The sequence below is a fragment of the Tympanuchus pallidicinctus genome, unplaced genomic scaffold (genome assembly GCF_026119805.1).
Source record: "Tympanuchus pallidicinctus isolate F22 unplaced genomic scaffold, pur_lepc_1.0 scaffold1, whole genome shotgun sequence".
NCBI lineage: Eukaryota > Metazoa > Chordata > Aves > Galliformes > Phasianidae > Tympanuchus > Tympanuchus pallidicinctus.
In genome coordinates this window covers 100,124,489-100,136,294 of record NW_026294618.1, presented here as the reverse complement: position 1 = coordinate 100,136,294, position 11,806 = coordinate 100,124,489, and the positions used below count along the sequence as shown (strand labels likewise).

The window sequence follows — 11,806 nt, the reverse complement described above, 5'->3', positions numbered from 1 at the left end:
ATGGAAAACCTCCCCTACAAAGTTAGGCTGAGAGAGCTGGGGCTGTGCAGCCTGGAGAAGGGAAGGCTCCAGGGAGACCTGAGAGCGGCCTTTCAGTATCAAAAGTGGAGCTAGAATAAAGAAGGGGACATGCAGCACATGTGAAAATGATTTCAAACTAAAAGAGGGGAGGATTTAGACTGGATATAAAGATGAAGATTTTTATGTTAAGGGTGGTGAGGCACTGGCACAGGTTGCACAGAGAGGTGGTGAACGCCCTGTCCTTGGAGACGCTCAGTATCAGGCTGGACAGGGCTCTGAGCATCCTGATCTAACGGTAGGTGTCCCTATTCATGTTAGGGGAGTTATATCAGATGACTTACAAAGGACTCTTCCAAATCAAACCATTCTATGATTCTATATTGGATGGTAATAGCACTGACTTCCTGTTTCCCTATTCAACATTCACGTTTGATGGATTCATCTTTTAATTTCAAAGAGTAGCTTTTCTACCAAAGTTATCAATTTCTCAGCGTCAGAAAAGATTGAAGACAAGAGTGGCTAAGCCCATCTCTGGGGAGAAGCCTTCTGCTTCTCTCTAGCAATTTCTGTGTGATTGCAGGTAACTCATCTGCTTCCCCAAAATGTTTCCATACTGCCAAGCCTCTAAAACGTTTTCAGACTTGAATGAGCTGCTTACATGACTCATTCCTTGGTGCTGCAGCAGATTGTTCTGGAAAATAATTACTTTCTGTAGCCTCTTTATTCACATTTCTTCTGTTCAACAGGATTAGCAAACTTAACTTGTTTTACAAGGGAGAAGGCATGCCAGTGACTCCTAAGAAAATGTTTATTCCTTTCTCTCAGGTAATTTTTCTGGAACATATTAATTGCAATTAATGTATGTGATGGCCATTTTCCTCATTGCATTTCTGGAAAACATCAGGTAATTATTTCTTGGCTCTGCTTCTTCCAAGTCATGTAGCTAATTCTCCAGATGCTTCTGCATCCCACCACCATGTGGCTTGCTCACAGTGGCTGATTTATGATGGTTACATATTTATTACTCTACAGTTAATATTAACTAATATTAACTAATGCTGTTTTATTTATTTATTTTTAAATAGAGATTCTGAGTAATAGAAAACATGTTTGAACAAGGTAAGTGTTTTGTCCTAACTTTGTTGCTTGCACTTCTATGTAGTATAACTACTTCAATGTTCTGGTAAACTTATTAGCTTCTGTGAGAGAGAAGAAATTTTATGCCTGTTTCCAACCACTTATGAAACTGCATTTGTCATTGATATTCTTGTTACTGAGTAAATATATGTTGTGTTGAAAGTCTGAGGTATTTAAAGCAGAAACAAAAAGCTTTACCACATGGAAAATGGAGAATAAAATGCTTTGCCTCATGGCAATTTAACAGAAGAGATGGCAAGTGAAAACTGTGGTAGAAGAGATTACTGATGAGGAGAGTGACAAGCAAGTATTTTTGACATTAAAATGATGAGATGAATTTGTCATCTGTTGTTTATGAGTGCTATACATTGATGTAATTCCTGGTAGAGTTAATGCAGTAATACTTTGGCTTATGGTGCTACAATTTACAGAACAAAAATCGAAAGGTAAACAGTTGGGCTGAGTCCACGTTGTTACCTATGAATTTGCAGACTTGAGTCATATTACAAGTGCCCCATGTGAACATAGGACTATGTTTGAGGAACAGAGCCTAGGGGAGAAGCATGGTAAGATCATTAAGGATTAATAGAGACTTTCCCTTGAATGTTGGATTTAGTTTAAAATGCTTTTTCTCCTTTCATACCCTTTCTTCCACCTGTTAAAATTGGTGATATTTTCAGTGCTGCTTGGTTGCATGGCACTCTTACAGGGAAGAACTTAAATATTCTTATATCCTGCCAGAAATAGCTGGTGCAGTAGATAATAAAAACCATACTAGTCTGCAAAGGGGCCTAGAAGCACTGTAAATGCAAGAACGAGGCCTGAGTCTGGATGGAGATATATGGTAGCCTTCAGAGATGTTGTCCATGAAGTAGCTGTGGGATGGATTTCAAGGCAGGATGATGGGAGAATCTGTTGATAGAAACTGAAATTTCAGTATGAAACAAATAATGTAGACTAAAAATTATGGAAGCAAGAAAAAAAGGATAATGGAGGCTGCAGGATTTAAAAGAGGAATGTGCATAAATGCTCCTTTCAGGTCTTAAAAGGTGAAGGTTTGCATTTGTGGATGATTTCTGAGAATTTTTGTTTACTGAGAGATTATGGAGGGCTTCAGTGATAATAACAATTTTAAAGAGTGGTGGTGGTGTTGTTTTCAATACCAGCAAATTGAATATAACCAGAGAGGTGTTCAAACTGTTGGTCTAGATATCACTAAACAAACAGGAAATTTAGAAGAAATATTAGTAGAAAATTAGAGGCTCTTCTGTGGTTCAGCCCGTACAGGGGCTGCTAACTGCTCAGATGCCTCACGGGAATAAAGAAAATCCTATGGGACCTAACACTGCTCAAAGTCAGCAGTGATTTTGTAAGATGTGTTTACACGTGTTCACTGCTTTTGAAAGGAGTATTCTGGTCACTTGATCATCATTACTCATTGCTACAAATCCCCCAGTATTTAAAAGACAGCTGTCTGGCAGATATTCACTGCTGTTTTCAATGGTTAAGGCAGTGCCAGGATGTAAAAGTTAGAGCTGAGAACTGTGGGAAACAGAATAATGTTTCAAATACAGATTTCCAGAATTATGCAAATTTACATAATTAAAAGGAGACAGGCCTAGCCTCAGCGGTAGCTGCAACAGTTCTTACAAGTGGATGCAGGTTTGTGGTTGTGGAGCAACGTCGTGGAAAGCAAGTTTCTATCAGGTGACAGAATTTAACAGGCAGGCAGCTGGTTCTGTTACTTCTGCTGGGAGGTGGCTGTGTTGTTTTGGAAATGGATTTAGAGATTAGGTTTAGAAGTGACTTGTATTCCCAAAAAAGTAATCCAGGCCACTGTAGAAAACAGTGGAGCTGTTAAGCTTTGTGCCTCTCCACAGTAGGTTTCCTTATCTAAAGCATCTCAGGTGTTCTCTGAACATCAAGATAAGCACTCTTATTGGCTTCCTCCTGTAGGGTGCCTCAAAGCATGAGCCACGTGTATACGCAGCTTTCCTGTTAGGCACCTGACTGAGGGCAGCTCCTGCAGCATTCAGTGTCTTACAAATGTGCTTGCTGCTCCACTATTCTCACTACTATTCTGATCTTTGCTCCAGAGTAGCTCTGCTGGAAGCTGAAGTCTTCCAAAGCTATTTAAATGACCCTTTTCCTCTGATGTGAACATTTGAGAAGGTGAAGGAAGTGGTTAGTAATGCCCTATTTCTGCTCAAGGAGAGAAATAAAAGCAAAATAGTACTTTACATTAAAAAAAAAAAAAAAAAAAAAAAAAGTTTTGTTGCTCATGAGCTTTGTTCTTCATTGTCTTCCTGATGTGGTGAGAGGGTTTGTAGTTCATTGTTTGAGCCATTACAGCTCTCCAGGTGCTCAGCAACTATACTGACCATGGCATCACAGAATGAGTCAGACAGGATAGGCTGGACAGAATTTTCTTTAGACTCACATCCTGATATTGTGAAAAGATTTTGTAAAGAGGCATAGAACTGGGCTTTATTTTTTATTTCCATTGTGGGGCTGGTAAGTGGAACTCAGGATGTGCAGGCATTTTGTCAAGCAATGGTATCTGATCTCCCTTGTGGTTGCAGCCGCAAGGACATAAGACATAAGGATTTATTCCAGGCTAAAATGTTTGGGTTTTACCTTCATTGCTACAACCAGAAGGTTCTGATGAACCTGAGATGCTTGGCTAGATGCTGCCTGCTTTCACTTTCTAACAGAAAAGTATCCATGCCCAGTTTTATCCTCATATTCAGTGTTCACTTTGAATTCATACACCATTCTCCACAGTGTATGGCAGACAGCAACCATAATCATCTCTCTCACTTTTCATTTTGCTGCATTAAATAAGCCATGCTCTTGTGAGCCCCTAAAATAGACTGTTCTTTTCCTTGGCTCTGCTAGGAAATCATCTGTGAACATATGAGATGAGCTCCATCTTTGAGGGAAGGGCAGTCACAACTGGTTAGAATTTCCCACAGGAGACAGCAGAACTTGCTAACATGAACACAACTGGAAGTTATGCGTCCTAAGGTAGCCATTTACTTTTTATGTGATTCCATTGTTATTGGCATCAGTGTTTCTTGAGTAACTGTTGACTACAGTCACATCTGTCTCTTAGTTGCTTTCATATAATGAGATAATCTCATAATAATAATAATCTCATAATAACAGTTATCTCATAAATGCATCCCTTCCTTAACAGCAATTCATGCATTTCTTTTGTCTCATCAACTTAGTGTTGGTTTTGTTTTCTTTTTTTTTTTCTCCCCTGCCAGAATCATTGAAGAGAAATATGAAACAAGAATTAGTTCCAAGAAGAACACCTCTGGATGTCATTGGTAATTTCTCCCAGCCCAATGCACTGTTTCCCTCTGTGCTTGCACTTTACCCATGTTGTTGGTCTTTTGAATTCTAATCTGCTCCAGAATTGCTAATGATTTCCCTATCAAATTACTGTCCATTATTTAGTATCTGCCCTAAAATTGTCTAGTGATGTTGTTGATGCCCTGTTCCTGGAAACTTTCAAGGTGAAGCTTGATAAGGCCGTGGACAACTTGACCTAACTGTGGTGTCCCTGCTTACTGCAGGGTAGTTGGACCAGATGGCCCTTAGAATCATCTAGTCCAACTTTAAGGATTCTATGATTCTAATATCAAGCACCACACAAAACGTGCAAGCTGGTATCAAGCTTATCTCACTTATATCTATGTATTTTGTTACACTTCAAACTCCTTCTTTAAGGTACCCTTCTCGTGAGCGTAGCAGATGTGCATCTACCCAAGTTACAATTTTCTCTGCCCTCTTCCAAAGTAAGAAACCTAGCTAAGAAGAAGTTTTTCCCTAGATCTCTGGCATCACGTTTACTCCCACAGCCGCACTTCTCCCTGTTCTACTTGCACTTTTCAAGTCTCTGGGAGCTGAGTAGTTTCCAGTTCTTGCCTTGCACACTGCTTCATTTCAAGGTAATCTGCAGTTGTTGTTTCCATTATTCATCTTGCCTCCACCACAGCAATTAAAATTATCACTGGAAAAACAAAACCAAAGGACTGGTTATAAACACCAGGTACATTTATGCCACGGTGACCCAGATGAGAATGTAAAATATAGCAGTGCTTGTCTAAGTTATTATCTATGATTCTTCCCCTCCAGTAGCCTGGGCTCCAGTTGTATGGAGGTGCATTTTCCATCGCAGGATCTCTGTTTACTGATCTTTGGATCTACATCACTATTAGGTTTAGAGTATGGAGCACAGGGACTGGTCCCCGCTTGCCCACGGATCCAGCTGCAGCGCACCTGCCTTTAATTTCCAGGACTGCTCTGAGCAGGGTGGGTGAGCAGGGCAGGTGCAGAGGATTAAGCATGCTGCTTCCCAGCCCTGCCCGCACCCAGCAGCGATGAGAGCTCCCACCTCCGCTGCAAGCTGCTTCCGGGTGAAACCGGTTTTCAACCTGTATTTAATGCTGCGCGTTTTATTCTACAGCCACGCAAGGATGTGCAGAACTGCCTACGCCGCTTAAGCAACGCGAAGCCCGTGCAGAGGAGCGCTGGGGCGAGCCGAGGGGGCGGCGCTGGAGCCGATAGGCGCACGGGACGGGGGCGGGCCGAGCCCAGCGCCGCAACGGGTTCGGGGCCGGCGAACGCGGGTCGGCCCGGCCGCGCTTACAGGTACGGGGAGAGGGGGTGACGGCACCGGGGTGGGCACCGCGGGGCGGCGTGACCCGCTGTGCGGGGCTTCCTTCCGACGGCTCCGCGCCGCTCCGCGTGCCCTCTGCGGGAGCAGCGGGGCGCCGCCATGCGCGGGCAGGCAGCGCTGCGGAGGCCTGGCGCCCCGGGCTGCGGTTTTCTTCTTGCCCGCACGGACGTACATCAGCGGGTCGTTGTTCGTAGCTCTTGTCCAAAATGGCACCCACCTGCTCACCAGGCCTGCTGCTGGGCTCCCGGCACAGGTGTGTGCCATCGCTTCGAGTCCTTCAGAGCTTGGAGGTGTTGTGCGGTGCTTGCAGGGAAGCAGTTTGCTGCTGCTTTGCGATAAGGTTGGAAATGGTGCAATCTACACGAAAAAGTGGATCCAGTGTTACACAACTTACTGTTTTTTTGGTGTTTTTTTTTTTGGTTTCTTTAAACCGTGGACGTCCTTTGTAAGATGTGGGTGTTAGAAAGCCTATGCTTGCCCTCAGCCTTGGCAGCAGCTCTGTATGTGCAGATGATGACTATCAAATTCTCTTTTTTTCTAGTGATGTTTCTCTTTCATTTTCAGGTTGCATTTGGATCACAGCAACGTATGGCTGGCAGATAGTAAGTATGGCGCTCTCTGCTGCGCTAAGCTACATCTAGCAGTATTTAATAATGTAGTGAAAAGGAAAAGTGGCATTTTTTTCCATTGAGTATCTCTAACCCTTTCCTTCTGCCCTTACTGACTCTTCCATACTTGGATTTCTGCAAGCTATTTCATTCCACTTCCCATCTGAGTCAGATGGGTCAGTGTATCTTGGCTGTTATTAATATCTCAGTGCTGTGCTTCTCTTTGGAACAGAAGTCATCACAAAGATGGTGTTTTTCCCCTTTTTCCATTTCTTAGAAATTGTCGTCAAACTTTTGCTTTCCTTTTGCCTTTCCAGGTGCGTGTGTGTCACGCTAACTGTTGTGATGCTCATGTACTTGAGCTTGCGGGCTCTGCAGTTAGTCACGGGTGCAGAACGTGTTGCCTCGACCCTTCATGTTTCAGTTCTGTATCATAAAATGGTAATATACTTCAAGATCCTAATAAAAATCTCACGGTGTAAAGATGTAGGCCAGGGGCTGTTGGCACTGGTGTGAGCTTTTGAAGTCATTGTTAGTGGTGTTGTGTTGGCACATTCATTGTGGTGCTTGGGTCTTAGTGTAATCTGCCCAGCAACCTGGGTTGTTCCCAGGCCTGCTTTGCTCAGCTGTTTGTTTCGTTCATGTGGGATGGATTGTGTTCTTCCCTCTGGCCCTTCCATGTAAAAGATGACTTGGCCACTTGCAAAAGCACTGATTCTGTTCTGTTCAGTCTGTTTGTGTGCAGTACACAGCACTGTTTGTACTACTTTTCAAATATCTCTGCTGATCTCTAGTTCCAGCTGATTTTGCAATCAAACGTTATGCATCTCACCTGTTAGGAGCTGCTCAGTCAGGTGTGGCTACTTTTGATTGTATTGCTTTTGTTTTTTCACTGTTGTACTGGCAGTGCTGTGTGGAAATCTTTTAATTCCTTTTTTTTTTTTTTTCTGGCTTAATGGCTTAGTTGTTTTCTACATGCATGCATATTACTTGTATGTTCTGTGAGAGTGTTGTATGTGCTTCCCATGGAAAAATGATGTGGATTCGTACAGCTTTGTTTTGACCAGTCTGAACAAATATCAGAGGGTAGCAAGTGTATTTCACTGTTCCTTGCAAACAACATGAAATTACCATCTTATGTTTTAAAAGACTTCCTAGTCCATTGTACAGGAAAGTCATTGCTGTCAATGTTTATGATAATAATAAAGCTATTCAAAATGTAAACTTTATGTTGCTAGATGAAGATGCCAATTGAAATAATTAGTGACAATTTTGGCCCTGTTGAATTGACTGCTGAAGCCAATGCAATTTAATAATGTAGTTGGAAGAAATAGTCTTGTCATTCCCAGTGACCTCCCCCTTGATCTTTCTTTTGTGCCAGCATATGCATTTATTTGTACAGGTGTAGACTGAGGAAGTTAGCTAGTAGGAGAAAAATGATCATTTGTCATCTGGGCCTCTTTTCTGAGCTGAGGAAACTTGGAGGTGAACTGTGCATGATGTGGAAGAAGAGAAAGAGATTTTATTTCCTTCAAGATTGGCAGCTGCAACCATTGCTAAAATGTTTTCTATGTTAGAGTATCGATTATGTGAGGTCCCAAATGGTGTTGCAAATTTATTTGGGAAAATGTGAGAATAAATGCATTCACTTCATGTGTGTAAGAGAGATAAAACAAATCTTTAAAATCAAAATAACAAAAAAAAACACCACTTTTTCCTTCTCGTTTACTTGTGCTTGGATAAAGTGTAATAAAACCAGGCATGCCTTGAATCTCCATTAATCCTTTCTTTCAGTCAAAGTGTTTAACAAATTCTGAAGCCTTAGAGGACTGGCATAGTGTTCTCCAAAAAGAAAATGTAGGCTCGTTTAATAGGTGTGCTCCTTTTGCTTTACTTAGCTATGAAGTTTCAATATGTAGAAATTCAGGATTTTCAGCTATGAGATCCAGTCTGTTTCATTCAGAAATAAAACTTTTCTTCGTTTACTGCTGGATTTGCCCAAGTAGATGTCCTATGAGTGGTAGCCAGCTCTTCTCTTAGCAGGAAGGCAGTAAGTAGAATGCAGCATGGCCTGGTTGGAACACATTGCTAGAGCTTTGTGTGGCCATTTCAGTTTTCTTTTCTCTCCTAGGTTGCTGTAAGGCTTGAAAACTTGGCTGGAAAGAACAGCTGGGTGGGTGCTCCAACACGGCAGGAGTGAATCACTCAGTGATTAATCTTGCCGCATAAAGCTGCAGACAGTTCAAATCATGGGAATTAGAAGAGGAGAAAGCAGTAGCTGGGAGCGTGTTCTTGCTGATAGTGTGAGAGAAAAATACGTGCCAAGTGTGAGAAGTATCTTATGCTTTAACCTTTTCCTGAAGTTGGAAAGCATCTAAATTTGTTTGTTATCACTTGTAGTTCCTAGTTACAATGTAATTTTCATACTGCCTGAGTGGGAAGCTGTGATGAAATTTCATGCTCTATGTTAATTACATGCGAGTCTAGAAGCTGGGTATCCTTGACACCATGCTCCACTCACTTCCAAGAATTAATACATTTTATTAGTTTGCTAGAAGATATTTGTATATCTGTTGCATTTTAATGTAACAGAACTAATTCAAAGGATTTCTAACAAGCTGTTCTTTTTTCCTTCCTCCTAAAGGGGCTTTCTGGAAGATGACCATAGAGGGTATTCCAGAACCTTCCTTTGAAGGAGATTCTTTCACTGAAAGAGATCGGTTTCTGTTTCCAAGCTCTGAAACATCTGTTACTTTTTCTGTTGCTGCAGCACCGATGCCTTCAGATTGTGGTACGTATGTTAACAGAATAAGAGTTTGTGGTGAACAGTGAGTAAATTTGAGTGATAAATATTGAGAAAAACTATTGACTCCTTATACTCTCTTTTCAGAAAAAAATACTGATGAAAAATTGAGACTTACTCTTTTCTCATTTGTCTTATTACATATACTTTTAATTATGTCTTTTAACTTTTACGGTTTCTTCTTTGTGCGTGGTTGGGTGTTTATAGATCTAGATGTAGAATTGGGTATCATATTAAGGTGCTGTATGGGAACTGCTGAATCACAGCCTGAACCTCTGATTGATCACCTGAGGGGAGCCATGAGTCAGCCAGAGGAGCACAAGTGAAGGCAATTCAGCTGTGCTGCTGGAAGGGGTGAAGCCTGGCTGCACCTCTCCTAGACCCATTTAAGAGCTGACTGCCAGTGGGGAAGGATCTCTGCTGGAGATCTGCTCTGCTGGTGTTTTGTGGGTGAGCCCAGGATAGGGGTAAGCCTTCTATTGATTCTCTTTTGTTATCGCAGTCTACTTTGCCTAACTCTCTGATTTATTTCATAATTATAACATCCTAATATTTTTTGATTATACAGGTGCAAAATTGCATTAATGAAATTTCAGCCCTAGTTGTGCGTGCATCAAGCTTTTTCTCAGTGGGCTTTCAGTATTTAAACTGTTTCTGTTGGAAGGGTAGGATGTTTGTAGTGGTGAGGGCTGTCAGAATGGTTGTTAATGGGAAGCTATAGCACCTTCTGGTGACTGGCTTTTGGAAAAAATGTCCAATTGTCTTTAGGTGTTTATAATAATATTTAAAACAGGAAATATGATAGATTCAAATGTCCCTCTTCATAGGTAGCTACAATTATAATGTCTTCAAAATGGCATCTATATACCTTAAAAACTAAAGTTTTAAGGTATCTACATGACGTTATCATCTTACTGTAGGACTTTTGAAAGATTTTTCTGTATGGTGATGTCGGTTTCCTCTTGCAAGCACTGCACCTGATTGGCTGTTAAGCACTTACAAAAGGTTGCTGTTGATATATTCTCTTTTTTAGCCTTGCAGCCTGTTAGAGTTGATTACTGGTATGATTTGGTTCATGTTAATAGCTGGAAAAATAGCTGGAAAACTTGGCAGAATAAGACTCATGCATGTCACGTAAGATGACATCTTGTTGGCTGGTCGTGTTTCCTTCATAGCTTTCAGCATGAGATACCAGAGGTCTACACAGGCTAAATATTAAACGAGAAAGCAGAAGAGCTGTGTCAATGCATAGGGTGTCAGTTAAGAAGCAGCATGCCTTCTGTAGAGTGGGGAAAGGAGTGGTGTTATTTTTTTTCATGAAGACGAGATGCAAATAAAAAGTCATGCTATACTTCAGTGACGGCGTCTTTCTTATTCATTCTTGCTGAATCAAGGAAGTGCTGTTAGAGGAGCACTGAGTGCTCAGGAAGTGAGCTGCGCGTGTGCTCTTGTTTGTTAATCCCATCTAGAATTGTGCTGTGCTCTCTGAAGAAAGCTTAGGGTGGTTCATCCAGAGGGTAGCTTACACCACGTACACCCAGTCCTGTTTCAGGTGTCTGATGCTATATATGTTAATTATCCTCTGTTAATTATCCATTCAGAGAGCATTTGATCTGTGGTTGGTGCAAGCTGATGTATGTTAACTTGAAACCTTTTTAGAAGGAAACTCCATGACAACTGCAGCAGGGGTGAAAGTTGAGTATTTTCCATTATTCCATCATTTGAAGATGGCAGTAGGTTCTGCTTCCCTTCCTCCTCCTAATAGCTACTGCTAACCAGATTCTTTCTGAGTTGGAAGGAAATTCCTTCAGTTTAACAGTACAGTTTGTGTGTATGCACAGTTATATGCATGAAAGTAATGCGAAATACCATGCTTGAATAATAAAGTGTTTCCAGTGATTGAACTTTGGGTTGCCTGCAGCAATGTGAAGCTTAAAATCTTAAAGGTAGTTGGTTTTTTTTTTCCTCTCTCACCTTGATTTGATAGCTTATTTTGTTTGTTACCCGCAATTGCTATCGGGTGAGATGGATACATTCATGACAGGAAAAAAATGGAGGCTACTAACACCTCCCTGATTTGTACATGTGTATGTTTTGCTATGTTTTATGTCATTGTGGTGGAAAGAGAAGGAAAAGGGGTTTTACAGCATATGGAAAAATGGCATGTATATTTCATCACTTAACTGAGATATCAAGAGGCTTGCCTGTGCTTTGGGAGCAGCTTGATGTCAGCAGCATTGCCTAGCTTGAAACAAGGCTGAGCCATTATTGGCATAACCATTGCTCATCTCTGCTGGTCCTTACCTCTGCTGATAATACCTCTGTATTTGGTCCCAATTTAAAACTTTCTAACTGATAAGCAAGACTTCAGTATAAATAGACCAGACATTAAAGAGCCTTATCTGAGCTAATCAGACATTCTAATTTTCTAGTGGTTATTAATGGAGTAATCTCTCTTGTGTTCTTTGCCTCTGAGATTGAAAACTATACATATTCTTGGAGAACGTTAGAACTTTAATTGTACATAAACTTTTTTTCTTTTCTTTT

The 11,806-nt window shown here is 41.3% G+C and overlaps 1 protein-coding gene across 10 annotated transcripts in view; it reads left to right on the top strand.

The window, feature by feature from the left end:
- The window catches only part of CLIP4 (CAP-Gly domain containing linker protein family member 4), a 48,447-nt gene that overhangs the window by 19,235 nt on the left and 17,406 nt on the right, over positions 1 to 11,806 (top strand). Inside the window, exons 2-7 of one of the 10 annotated variants that reach the window (XM_052682179.1) lie at positions 847 to 925; positions 4,057 to 4,185; positions 4,431 to 4,493; positions 5,636 to 5,820; positions 6,413 to 6,450; positions 9,101 to 9,247. In XM_052682179.1, the coding sequence (XP_052538139.1) occupies positions 4,485 to 4,493; positions 5,636 to 5,820; positions 6,413 to 6,450; positions 9,101 to 9,247 (379 nt within the window). In that variant the 5' untranslated portion in view covers positions 847 to 925; positions 4,057 to 4,185; positions 4,431 to 4,484. Of the gene's footprint in view, positions 1 to 846; positions 926 to 1,121; positions 1,141 to 4,045; positions 4,186 to 4,430; positions 4,494 to 5,635; positions 5,821 to 6,412; positions 6,451 to 6,773; positions 6,898 to 8,587; positions 8,630 to 9,100; positions 9,248 to 11,806 lie in introns of those variants that run through there. The other 9 variants (XM_052682197.1, XM_052682199.1, XM_052682188.1 and 6 more) reach the window with 9 other exon arrangements.